Genomic DNA, 13,770 nt, shown 5'->3' on the forward strand with positions numbered 1-13,770 from the left:
AGATAACTGGGGGTCCCCGCTTGCTATCTCCGGATCAACCTCTTCCCAGCTGAGTATCAGATCTCAATCTCCGACTACCCACACTATAGTATTTGAAATTTATATAAAAAGTATTCGTAATAAACCCTGGTCCGAACAGTTGTCAAGGGGTGATCTGCTTGTTAAGCTGTCAACCCGTCTCCAACGGGTGGAGGCAAGTGCCCGGCCTGGTCAGAGGAAAACGAAGAAGAAGTTTTGTATTTTAATTCTAATCAACAGCGGTTCCACACCAACTGCTGAGCTAAGTACTCCCCTCAACGCTGGGGGCCGCGTATCACAGGTTTTGGTTCTTCTCCCAAAGCACTACAAGGCCGTTGCAAAGAGCGCACCTATCTGCTATGCGGGATATTCCCAACCAATAACCAAATCTCCTTCACCCTGGAGTCCGGGTGCCCAGTGGGACTTTTTGCACAAACGTGCGAGAGAGTAGAAGAGCGAGTCCTAATGTAACAACCAAGAGTTAGTTATTCTGGCACACACAGATCACACTATAAGGAAGATGATGAAGGGGTGGTTACCCCTTGAGCTGCAGAGAGTTTGTTGGTTAACAACAGGAGGACTTGCTAAGGAGTCTCCTGGATCTATTGGGGTATATATACTACTACAGGGTTATTTGTACATATGTACTATACAGTTGATAGCGACAGTGGCTGATGATGTCATGGGGCCTAGCCCGCATGGCCAGCTCTATTGTGTGAGAGAGTTGTGTCTATAATAAGAAGAAAGGCAATGTGGCGCGAGAATGAGGAGTTTGGAAAAAAGGGGAAGTGCCGCGTGGCACCATGTGTGAAAGCTAAAGTACAAGGGTGAAGCGGAGAATAAAAGTAAAGGGAAGGTCCGAAAATTGTGTTATCGTAACACCAATAGATCAAGGAGACTCCTCAGCAAGTCCTCCTATTGCTTACCCACAACTAACTCGGTCCTATCCTAAGGGTAACCACTCCCCTCACTACCTTTATAGCTTTGTCTGAGTTGTGCACCAGAATATCAAAACTTTGGTTGTAACACCCCTACAGGAGGACTACAAGTAGCTCAAGAATTAGCCTATACACAAGGTGCAGGGGCTCTCATTGCCAAACTAGCAGTTTGCTGTCTCTCTGGAGAGATGCCCAACCCTGAGGCAATAGTAAAAGGCATCAAACATACACTGTGGGGATCAACTTATATGAGCTCAGCTTATATGCTGAAGATATTGGATATTTGCATTCTGATTGGCTGAAAAAAGCTAAAATTGAATATTTTCAGCATATAAGCTGGGCTTATATAAGTTGATCCCCACAGTGATAGTACTGCACACTATATTGGATCTGACTCTGACCACTCAATTGGGGCAACAATTTCACATTGCCAGGCTTTTAGACAAAAGGGGGTTGACAACAATTTCCTTATGATGATGAGCTATTTGCAGCTCTATATGAACTATGAAAGGTATTTTCTCTATCCAGTATTTATATACTAGGCATTGACAAAGTACAAGTCTTATTTCACAGACATCTATCTATTCCAACATTACTGCCCTTAATAATGGGGAAATAGCAAAGTTAGAAGCAAGGCCATCACTACGAAGGTTTTTAGAGTGGAGGGCTTTAGGAAGTAAATATGGGGTACTAGCTGCTGGGGGGTCTGTTTACATGCTAGCACTTCTAGCTACTTTGGATTGGAAAATGGTCAGAGACGTTGGAGAAGTATTAAGAGCTCCCAAGTCCAGTAAGCCTTCTATTATGGTTATAAAATTACTAAAAATTTAAAATTCTATAGACACTATGACTGGGGATCTTGTCCTGGATTTTATTATACCCTATATCGACAAACTGCAACATTTATTACCCTTGTCACTCACATAATATAGTAATAACCTTCCATCTTAGACGGGGCATTATTACCTGATATTATTACTATATAGACGGGGCCAGCGGAGTCTGGCAGAGTGTGCCAGCTGGGCCATGTTAGACATGATATTATTGTGCCCATCATTGCCAACCCAGCTGGGTGAGATGCTGCCCATCCTAGACAACCTGGCTGGGTCAGTACATTACAGGGTGCTTGTCTTAGATGACCTGGCTGGGTGAGAGGACACCCGTCTTAGACAACCCAGCTGGGTAATAGGGTGCCCATCTTAGACGACCTGGCTGGGTCACAGGATGATGAGTGGTGAAGAGTGAAATAGATTGCTGAGATGCAGTGTGGTTTTACCTCCACTCTTGATAGATACCTGAGCTATTATTAATCTTGATAATTCTGCCCTCTAAGGTCCTGATGGATTTGAAGCATCCATGAGATATTTTTAGGCATATATATAGCAATACAATCATCTACTTGAATATTGGTATACCTAGGTCAAATACATTTGTCTCTGTGCTCTCTTTTGGTTTCTCAGTTAACGCCTTTGGACATTCATAGAACCCCTCGTCCGTCCCCCGGGCCTCCACCTTACTGGCCTTTTGAGGCCCAACAAGGGGATTCACCTCAGCCACTGAGACCTCATACACCCCCGGGAGGTGAGGTCCCTATTACTGTCACTCCTCAAAGTGATGGCTGGGACCTCATCAACTTCAATTTTACATCCCCGGTTCCCAGACATGTATAATGGTCATCCTTGGCACAGCAGTGGAGTCCACCTCCTTCCTTGGAAGAAAGGGTAGCAAGGATGGAATGAAGGCAGGGTATCATTGGGGATCTCTATGAGAGGATTAGCCAGCTGAAGGATGAGGTAGCAAGGTTGAAAGCAAAAGAGAGGGAGTACAATTAGATAAAATCATAGTTCAATGGACTTGTAGTATAAGTTTTATTCTTTCTTTCTTTTTTTCAACTAGATTTCATTTGCATATACTTAGTTTCTCCTCACTCACCACTCAGTGTACATTTAATTACTTGATCCATATAAGTTTGAGCTACCTATACTACAATTTTAGTGTGATAATGTGTGATAAGAAACAGGTCTGAGAACTCTACCCCGAGCCCCATCAATATGGCCTAGGACCTGTCTAACTTTAACACATTGATAATCTATCTGTAAGTGATGCTTGGCAATATGGAATAGTCCAGTAAAGCGGCTTCAACAAGCCAAGGACACCAAGGTAGATCAGACGCTAAAGGTAAAAAAACCCAGGAGGCGTTGAATAGTAGGTACACCTCTTGTACAGTAATGTAATAAATGTACATACTAGCCCTGGGTTTAAAATGTGTACCCAGGGATGTGAGTGTTGTGGTTGTCTTGGGTTAGATGATCTTACAGCCCGGCTGAACAGATCATAGATTACTTGGCTATAGACTGTTCCCAGGCAATGTTTGGGTCATAGCCTACCAACTCAATTGCAGCACCTAAAAATCCTTTTATCCTTTGATTTTTGTGGCCAATACAATAGCCACATGTCCTTGCAAAGGTTTGAATATAACATTGTTGCTGGCTATATGGAAGGATCTGCCACAGCCTGGTATAGCAGCTTCTTATGGTTCTTGCAGCTTTGCATATGTCATTGTGCTGGGTGCTGCATATACTATATCATATACTACTGATCTTCCTAGGTGACTATCCACGCTGAACAACAATTGGTGAGATGATGTGGAAAATAGATATAGGCTTTGACATTGAGCTGAGTAATTGGCATACTGTGAACATGTGTAAGTGAGTGGCAATAGCAAGTCCCAGTGTGGTCTGTTTTATGATGAGTCCATTATTAATCACACAGATGGACTATCAGTTAAAAACTACATACAATATTATGGGGCCGAATCTGGTGTAAGGTGAACAAATTAGCATGCTAAAAATCCCATATTGCTGTAAGATGACAGTAAGTGCCACATATTTGGTGTGTTGTTCTCCAAAATACCCTGTAGTTTACTAAAAGTAAAATTGTTGATCAAGGAGGGATGTCACAAGTTTACAATGGAAGCAAAATCCTTTTTGACCTACCACCATCATTGTCAATACCGTCTGTTTGAGTGGACAGCTATATTTAATTTGCTAATGAATTACTACAGCAAGCTGATGGGGGATACTTCATCCCCAAAAAAGTTATCCAGGCTAAATCTAATACTGACAGTGCTATGCTGACAGAGGTGCTTGCTTGAGGACGAGGTGTTGTGCATTCAGAGGTGTATACATAGGTCATCCTTCTTACGCTGTACTATTAACATTGCAGGTAGGATTTAATGTGGACCCTGAGCTTGTTATCACCTCAACCTCAATATTTGTATGGACTTTTGAGCACATCTACAAGAGTCTTGAGGAATTTTGCAATTTTACCCGTACATTTTCTCACTTAATGTATAAACCGCCTCTGATACTCCTTGTAGAATCTTCACAAACCTATGCCAATGCTATGCCCAACCCACTTCAAAAAAAATCAGGTGGGCAAATGGTTCTTACTGTGCTGCTGATTTTATTCATAGACAACGTCTCTGGCACATTGTTTACATGTCAAACGCTGCCATGCCCCGGAAGATGTTAGAGAAGGAATTTAATATCCGTTTTGTGTCTTCCTCACCGTATACATCCCCCATGGAGCTTATAAAAGCTGTTCAAAACTCTATTAGGTATGTTACAGATACACTAACATGCTACATTACAAGTGATACTTGAATCTGTATAGTGACACAGCGAATACTGGTGTAATAATATGGGACTGCAAGTATGATGAGGAAGTCATGCTAATGCCTTATAATTTATTTGTAGCTGGCAACAATCCAATGCAACCTGAGGAATGCAGCCATGCTGGCCTCAAATGTAACTATTTTTGCCAGACCTGCAAAGTTGGAGGGACACAAGTGGAAAAGAAGTCTGACCAAGGCAATCAGAAAATTGGTGTGTCAACAAAGATGGGCTTAAGGTCCCAATTCTAGGTGCCAAATATGTCTGTCAATATAAAGGAAGCTTAATAGGCAAGCAATTCAAAAGTCTGGTACATGTTATGGCCTACCTAGTGTATGATATTGTCCCATAGGACTTAGTGTCTGGTTGGAGCATCATGGGTGAGTTAGTAACGCTTCTCTGGCATACCGAGATTGAGGACACCAATAAATACCTGGTATGCATGTCATCTATAGGCTAGAGCTGTTTGTTGACAATGTATAAGCGGATTTTTCAAGAACCATCAAAGATTTCCTCAACGTCACAGCAAAATGTGCCTCCATACACTCATCACGAAGCCAAAATTTCACTTTCTCGCCTATCTCCCAGCTTATATACGACATTTTGGACCCCTTATCTTGTTCTCTACTGAGAGATATAAATCATTCAATCATGTGTTTTGTCTAGCATCTATCTACAACAATTGTCAAGCCCCAAGCTGAGACACATGCAACTTGTTTGCCACACAAGAGATCATCAAACATATTGTGACAGGTGGACTTTGGCTAGATCCCACTTTGAAGAAGTGGGTTAGTGCTGGCAGTGCAATATTAGAGTATACATCCCACCCCAAACTACGTTGACTCCTGGGCCTTGTTCCAAATGTCACACATACAGTTGGGTCTGTCCGGTTGTTCTCAGCCAAAAGTGTCAAGCCTGATCCAATCGCCTGGAGTTCAACAAAAGTGGCCAAGGTTATTGGAGGTTCAAGCCCACCTGCTCATACACACTTACAAATGGCCAAACCGTTTGTCACGCAAGATGGGGATAGAGCACGTATCAACTCTCACATTATAGCCTGGTCATGAGGAAGTTTGTATATTGGAAAGGTTCAAGAAATTATGGTGCCAGATGTAGGGACTCAAGCAAGCACTCAGCGGGCTTCACATATTGTGCTGACAAGACTTGAGTTCTTACTGGCCCTACACTCTATATTACGGGTCCCATGTCTCAGAGTTACTGCAAACAAAGATGTTTGCAAGCCTGAAATGAGTATATTTATTGATGCAACTAAATACACAACCAATTTTGCACAGGACATAATTTGCGTTGTTAATATACAGCATGACTGCTGCACTGCAATGTGCAAAGACATAAAAAATGTAAGGCAACATCAAGAGCATTTGAAAATGACCAAATTTACAAAAGTCAAACAATCAATTTGTTTTAAACATGCATGCATTATACAGCCATTGTAGGATCCTCCCAGTCATTCCTTCCCATCTGCACAACTTACCTCATTGCATGATAGATACAAATCAGATCAGGCTCAACACTGCAAAGCATATCTGCCTGAAAAAGGCTAATCAAAATGATATTGACGCAATACATACCATAAATAACAGTAACATCACTTCAGCATTTGACCGCAGCACTCCAATTCAGAATGCATCAAGAACTAAGCGCCCTGCAAGCCGGTCTTACACACCTGCACCAGTTGCACCTCCACCTGTTTCTAGTTCCTTTTTTATCTATGGACCACCGCTCTTTTGCGCCTCCACCAGTTCACAGTCTCTTTGTACCTATAGACCGCTGACAACCCTTTCTCCTTATGGAACACCAACAACCCTTCCTGCCTATGGACCACAGAAAACTGCAACTATCTTCAAGCTCCTTTGCATCTCCAGACAGCCTAGAACAGTAACTACCTCCAAGTAACACAATTTTGTGGACCACAGAGAACCAAAACTATCTCCAAGTAAAACAATCCTACCTTTACTATCCATCATTGTATAGTTTTGCTTTCTATTGGCATGTTGATTGTGTTAACATATCTCTAGAAAGTTTCTAGATTAATTGTATGTTATTATACTAGTAATACAAATACATACTACAATACTTTACTACACTACCTTACAGTGAGGTGGTTGCTATCACTTACAGTCATTCTTTGTTTCCAGTGCTGAGCAGGTGAAAACAGTGTTTTGAACTAATGACAAAACCTTTTTTGCTAGTTTCATCCTTGCCTCTCAACTCATTAGCTTTCATAGGCTCAACAGGCAACTCAACTCATGTCTGTGTTGGCTCAGTTCAAGCAACAGCACAGGACACATATTAGAACTGCATCATATACTCCATGCCCAACCCAACAGCAAGATAATGACTGCTTTTCACCTAGCCCGGCTGTTCTGCTTATCAGACCTCTGACCCAACCCCATTCTGACACCAGTAAACTTCATTTGCAGCTTCATAATACAAAATGCCTCAGGACATTTGGAAGGGAGATCAGCAAATATCAGAATTTTTGTGTGCAACACTACTGAATTGTTGTCCAAATCAATGTATTTTTGGTTAAGTTGCATACTGTATTTGCCATAGTAAAAGTTTGTCACATATCAAGGAGCTCTTTATATATAATGCTGGTCAAAAGACTAATCACTTAGCTGAAAGCAGGTAGTAATAATAGTATACAAGCACTGGTAGTGGCATATGGGAATGAAACCAAGTCCAAGTTGCACCAGTGCAAACTCAAACACTAGTTCAGAGTTGGGGAAGGTGGCAGAACCTTAAGATTGTTATTTTGTTTTATTTATTTTTACTAATTGGCATTATTTTGTTTGTACACTCTACTAAGGTACTGCAATCTCAATTTCAAAAAGTTCAGGTGCACCACACTCAAAATCATGTCCAACCACTGATAGTAAGTGCTGAGCAGAGCTTGTGTGACCTCTGTGACGTCTAAATAGCCCCCCATCTGAACTGACAGTCAACAACAGTACATCTAAATGGATATTGATAAACCACCATGTGAGAGCACACATACAAGAAGACAAAATGGAGTGTGAATAATTTTACAGTGCTGGCCACCAGCATGTGACTTTGTCAGAGTCTAACCAGTTTAGCCTTTTTTTAATATTTAGTCTAATATTCCAACTCAAATCAACTCAGTGGAAAGTCAGTCAAACTTCTATGCATGTAATTTTTCAAAATATTGGTCTATCATTATGAATTTAGCGTGTAAATGGAGTCGGGGAACAAGTTCCACAGTTGTGAGTTGGTTGTGAGTTTGAATAGTGGCGAAGATCAAATACAAACTATACAATTGGAGTGTAAATAATGCGGATCACAAACACAATATGTTACAGAAAAAGAAGCAATTGCATTAAAAAAAAGGAAAAACACAGCATTACTAATCAGAAATTTAACTTACCTCATTTTGCAGAGCAATCAACAAAGTGATGGCCGTTTGCTACCCACAGAACCCTCCTCAACTAATGTTCAGAGTTGGGGAAGAAGGCCACCTTTCCAAGAAGGTTCAGTGGTCAGCCGATGAAAATGAAGCTGTAGCAAGTCACACAGCAGAGTATTAACTTTGGAAGGGTAGGACTGATCAAGGAAATAAATGGTGTAATGGTTAGCAAAATATAGGATACACTGTGGCAAAGAAAGTGAATCAAGTTCACGAGATTTTAGAAAGGGAGGATGTATGGTGGTGGAGTGCAAGGGGTGAAAAGGGCCGAAGTAATTGTTACCGCCGACAGACCCTCCATATTCCAGGTAATTACAGACACTTGTTTTGATAAGAGGGATGAGGTGATTTTCAGGAGCATGTTTGTAGTCACAAAGTATGTGATTGACATTATTATCAATTGGGTTGACGAGAGGAGGAAAGAATGACAGTGGATTGAAGTTGGTGGTGAGAAAAGGAGCAACAGAGTATGTGTCTGGTTTGCAGGGAACACCGACAATGATTGCTTTGTGAGTAATGTGTGAATAGAATTACTGGATGTCTCTCCTGTATGCAATATGAGACAGCAAGAACAGCAGTAGAGGTTGACATCAAATGGTGGTGAGACAGCGGATATACTTGCATTCCCGAGTAGTGGCTGAGGGATGATTGCCACTCCTTATGTACCACCATATGGTATATGCAATGTCATCAGCGGTCATAGTTTAATTGCGGATCCAATCTTCATCAGCAGGCCCCCCTTTATGACGTAGATTGGACCACCAATTGAGGGTCTTTCAGGAAATAGAAATTAACAATTCCATTGGGTGGAGAAGAGATAGGAGAACCATATAACTGGAAGTACCAGTTTATGATGGAAGGGTTGCAATTGTAGAACCTTCTGAAGTCGGAAGGAAAGTTGGTGCAAAGTAGGGTAGCAACACGAGTCAAGACCTCGAGATCATTGACAGGGAAGGGCAAGGAGATGGGATGGATGCGTTGTACTAGGTCATTGCAAGAGAGAGAGAAGAACAGTCGACAAAAATGGGACCAATAACAAAGTAAGGATAGTTTATGGTAGAACGGGATCAATGATTGTGGCAAGGTTTACACATTCTCTGCAAATTAGAGAGTATCATTAGGGCAAAACTGGAGGGAAAAGGAGAGACCTTTTGGCTAATAGTCCAGAAAGGTTTCCATTCATCCAAAATACAAGTGATGCACCCAGTACCTGCAGAAGGCTCACAAGCAAGGATGTTGTCCATCAAGTTGAAAATTTCTTCATCAGATGGGAGAAAGGGATTGTTGTTGTGCATGTTAGTTGGTGACATAGACATGAAGGAGACAAAAAAGTTTAGATTTCAAACTTTTTTACGGTATGGACACAAGAATGGGATCAATAATGGTACATCGGAAAGGGACAGTGGAGAAACCGGCTCCACGGAAAAGAGAAGAGGATTAGATTTGAAAAGGAGTAGATAAGAAGATTGGTACAAATCACTTTTGTTAAATAGAGATCAATGTGGATTCACTGTGAATAACTGATACAGCCTGCAGTTTGAAAGTAGTTTTCCAGCAGTTCCAGAGATCATTGTCTTGGCCATTGAAGGTGGTCCCAAATTGTTTCAAGTATACTTTGAGGAGTACAAAGTCACCTTGTTTAACATCAGAGGCTGGATAGGCATCCATAAGAGATTTTGGTTTGAAAACTGATCTGGCATTGTAAACAGCATTGAAAGGCTTAGGCTTAATAAAACTAAGTGAAACTCAGCCGCTGCCCAAGAGGCTATAGAAACGACTTTATTATTTACCTAAGTGAAACTACAATAGATGTTAGTTTAAGGTAATCTCTAACAAATGTAATGTAACATACCTCAGCCGCTGCCCGAGAGGCTATAGAAATAACTGAGGTATTCCTATACTAATCCCCCTACTACTTATAGTCCGAGGTGCTACTCGCTACAGTATAATGACTCCATGGAGTGGTGGCTATGCTCCATGGAGAACAATGGCTGCTTCGGCAGAGACAGGGTTTATCCGGTTTTGTCAAGGCTGTAGGCAAAATAGGTAAGGAGAAAGGAGAGACACAGAGCAGGAGAAGATAAGCACCATTAGTCCTTGGTCTTTGTAAGAGTTTTGAAAGCAAGAAGCACAGAGATCACCCCATCCATCTTCAACAGATTCTAAAGTAAGGAAGTAAGAACGCAGTAACAATGGTGTATTAACTTTCCTACCCTTTATTTCAGCAGCTCTGGGTATCTTCAGTCACTATTTGTCCCAGGTGAGTAAAGGACATCATGTGGCAGCTTCTTTTGCTAGCTTGTCTGCATCTTTTTTGCCTGGTATTCCCTTTTGTCCTGCAATCCATTGTAGTGTTATGTTGCATGTTCTTCCGTGTTGCTTCCAAAGTGCTTTGATTTCTACATTAAAGTAGTCAAGAATGTAGTGGCCAAGACGTCCGTCAAAGATGTGACTGGCCACTATGGTTGCCTGGTTATCTGTAAAAATAAATGTGGGATAAGTGATGCACCTGGTTGACTGTAGCAACTTTGCGGCTAGTGTGAGTCCTATAGCTTTGGCTTCAAAGACTGTATGCAAGTGGGATGGACCTAGGTGGTATTGTAGCATTTTGCTCTTCCTAACATTGTGGTATAGGACTGCTGCTGCTCCTGCTGCATTGTCATGCATGGATCCATCAGTAAATATTTGTATGTTGTCATTGATGGTTTCATAATTGTTGATAGCTTCTTGTTGAGTTGGTGGGACTTGTTTTTTGTAGATCAGACAAGTGTGTGGTGGGTATTGGATGAGGTATATGGTTTCAACTGAGTCTAGGTGTATGTTGTTGTTACAATAACACAATTTTTGGACCTTTCCTTTAATTTTCATTCTCCACTTTAATCTTGTTACTATAGTTCACACTCTATGCCATGCGGCACTTTCCTTTTTGTTCTAACTCCACCTTCTCGCGCAGCGCTGCCTTTATTCTTCTTTTAGACACAAACTCTCTCACGCAGTGGAGCTGGTCACACAGGCTGCACCCTCTGACATCATCAGCCACTGCTGTTATCAACTGTACAGTACATAGGTACAAACACTCTGTATTAGTATAAATACCCCAATAGATCAAGGAGACTCCTCAGCGAGTCCACCTATTGTATACCAACAAACTCTCTGCAGCTTAAGGGGTAACCACTCCCTCATCACTACCTTTATAGTGTGTTCTTGTGTGCGCCAGAGTAACTAACTCTTGGTGTTGTATGTTAATGCGTGTTTGTGTAATGTGTGTCAGTGACATTTTACTGTGGGGTGACAGTGGGCTTTCATGTAGGCTGCATGTAGGGGGTGCTGTGGGGGCAGAGACACAATGTGGACTGCTGATCTGAAACAGAGTTTATTGAGTAATATGGTGGCTGGTGGGATGTATAAGTGTGACATTAGTGCGTCTGTTGCTGTGGTGCACATAGCTCCTGTTGCTGTGATTAGGCCAATTCTTTGTACGCTGTCTGTTTTTTGAGTGGTTCCTGCAGCACTGCGATTGAGTTTTATGGTGTTACATTTAAAGGGGGGTTTACACCATATGTCCACTACGTAGGTGATCTGTGGGATTGCTACAGCTTGAATAAGTTGTCGGATGTGCTTGGGAGAGACTCCTGTGGTGTTTCGGGATAGTCGTCAGATTTATAATGCGTATTGGGTTCCTTTGGCTATTGCTATTATAGATTTTGGTGGAATTTGGTGAAGTTTTGTGGTTGTATCACATTGTTGCCAATTTGTATTGGTTGGCGTATTTTTGTTGTGCTGTGTGAGAAGTCTATTAGCGCAAATTTTGATATTTTGAATTTGGAGTTATGTGTTTTGGCCCATTGTAGTGCTCCGTCATCTTGTTCTAGCATGTCAGTGACAATGGCATGCATTCCAGTAAATATGGGTGCTATTGCTAGGAGAACTGTGTTGTTTACAAAAGCTAGTGTTAGCTCATTTTTGTTGTTTTTTGCTGCAATGTCAATGAGTGAGGCATTGTGGATAGACATGGGGTCTCCTTGTCCGACACCATTGCAAATGGTTGTCCAGTCAGAAATGTAGTCGTCAAATTTTAGTTTTGTGCATCGTTGTTGTAGAGTGGTTCTGACGAATGTGGATATAGGTCCAGGTATACCTGGTTGCTTCATGTCGTGTATGAGTACATCTGTGATTACATTCAGAAATGCACCTTTGATAACTAAGAAAAGGGCAGAGACAACTTTGTTTTGACGTCCATGGTTGCATATTATGTTTAAGATCCTACATTGTATAACCTTGGCAATATAGCTTAATTGGTAGAGCAACTGGCATGTATCCAGAAGATTCCAGGTTCAGTCCCTGGTCTGGTTAATATACAATTTTATCATTGGGATGAGGTAGTAGTATTCTCTAGGGATTTGCACTTCAGTCAACCTTTTTTCATAGCCTCTTAGGTTGATCAGTTATAGTTCAATGATCTGCCTAAGAGGCTTTTATCCTGAGATTATCCCACATGCAGGTAATCCATACAGGACTCTCTTAAATTAAATTCAATCCAAGGGACATTTGAGAATCCTAGGACTCCAAAGTGGTGCCAGGGGTCCTTATATTGATTAAAAATTCAAAAGTTATATATCCTATATTATTACAAGGTAGGACTATCCTAGGATGTTCTAAATTCAAAAATGTCTCATAATAGGTAACAAGGTGTCCTTTAGGGTTTATATATGTGGTAATCTAAATATGTCCCGGATACTCCAATAGGATGTCCTTGTTGTACCCTAAATGTCCTTTAGGAGTACTTGTATAGTGTCCATAATACATAATGACACTGAACTTGGATTCACTACCTATTCAGTATATAGACCCCTGTATGACATTAGGATAGAACAAGTTGAATCTACTCTACAATTCCCTGCTATCATCTGGTCTTCTATTATAATCCTAATCCGGCCCTAAAGTTATGCTACCATCCATTGTTCAAGGTTCATGGTCTTCCATTGCCAATAAGGATTGGATTATGGATGTTATAGTCTCCTCAGATTGTAACAGGTGGACCCACCACCAAATTGCATGGTGTAGAGCTCTATGGTCCTACTAATTTTGCGGACCTCTTCTGCGGCTGCTGAGAGGTTCTTGATAAAACTGGATAATGACCAGACCAGGGATTGAACCTGGAACCTTCTGGATACATGCCAGCTGCTCTACCAATTGAGCTATATAGCCAAGGTTATACAATGTAGGATCTTAAACATGACATGTAACCACGGACGTCTTACACAGTATAGCTGCTGCACCTTGGTTGATCAGGCTGAGATCCTTGGTTCTTTGGAGGAAAACAACTTCTTCCATATGGTTTCAACTGACCGAGTCGTTTGGTGGGTCTATCTTTTTTTCCTTTTGTTGGGCCCTTCTAGCTCCTACTTCCCCAGCTGTGTTGGCTGTTTTGAGGAGTTTGGCCATTCCTTGAACTTCAGTGAGGCTTGAGACTTTGGGATGTAATTACTTTATCCACAGTCCCTTTTTCAGGTCACCATTTAACCCGATCCAGAGCTGAATCACCTTTTGTCTCTCATCCATGTCGCTGATCATATTCCAGAGTTTGGTCAGTTCGTAGATGTATTTCTGGACTGATTTGTTATTCTGATAGTGTTTCCTTAGTTTGTCTCATTGCTCCAAACAAAAGTTCACCAGAAAGTAATAATTAAAC

The 13,770-nt window shown here is 41.4% G+C and overlaps 1 protein-coding gene across 1 annotated transcript; it reads left to right on the forward strand.

Moving 5' to 3' along the window:
* Nucleotides 1-4,456: 4,456 nt before the first annotated feature.
* SERLADRAFT_432371 (uncharacterized protein) lies at nucleotides 4,457-4,881 on the forward strand (the record flags this gene model as incomplete). Its single annotated transcript, XM_007312570.1, has 2 exons — nucleotides 4,457-4,575; nucleotides 4,632-4,881. 2 exons carry the CDS (start codon nucleotides 4,457-4,459, stop codon nucleotides 4,879-4,881), a joined length of 369 nt encoding a protein of 122 aa, XP_007312632.1.
* Between the last annotated feature and the right edge of the window lie 8,889 nt (nucleotides 4,882-13,770).

This window comes from Serpula lacrymans (genome assembly GCF_000218685.1).
Source record: "Serpula lacrymans var. lacrymans S7.9 unplaced genomic scaffold SERLAscaffold_1, whole genome shotgun sequence".
Lineage (NCBI taxonomy): Eukaryota > Fungi > Basidiomycota > Agaricomycetes > Boletales > Serpulaceae > Serpula > Serpula lacrymans.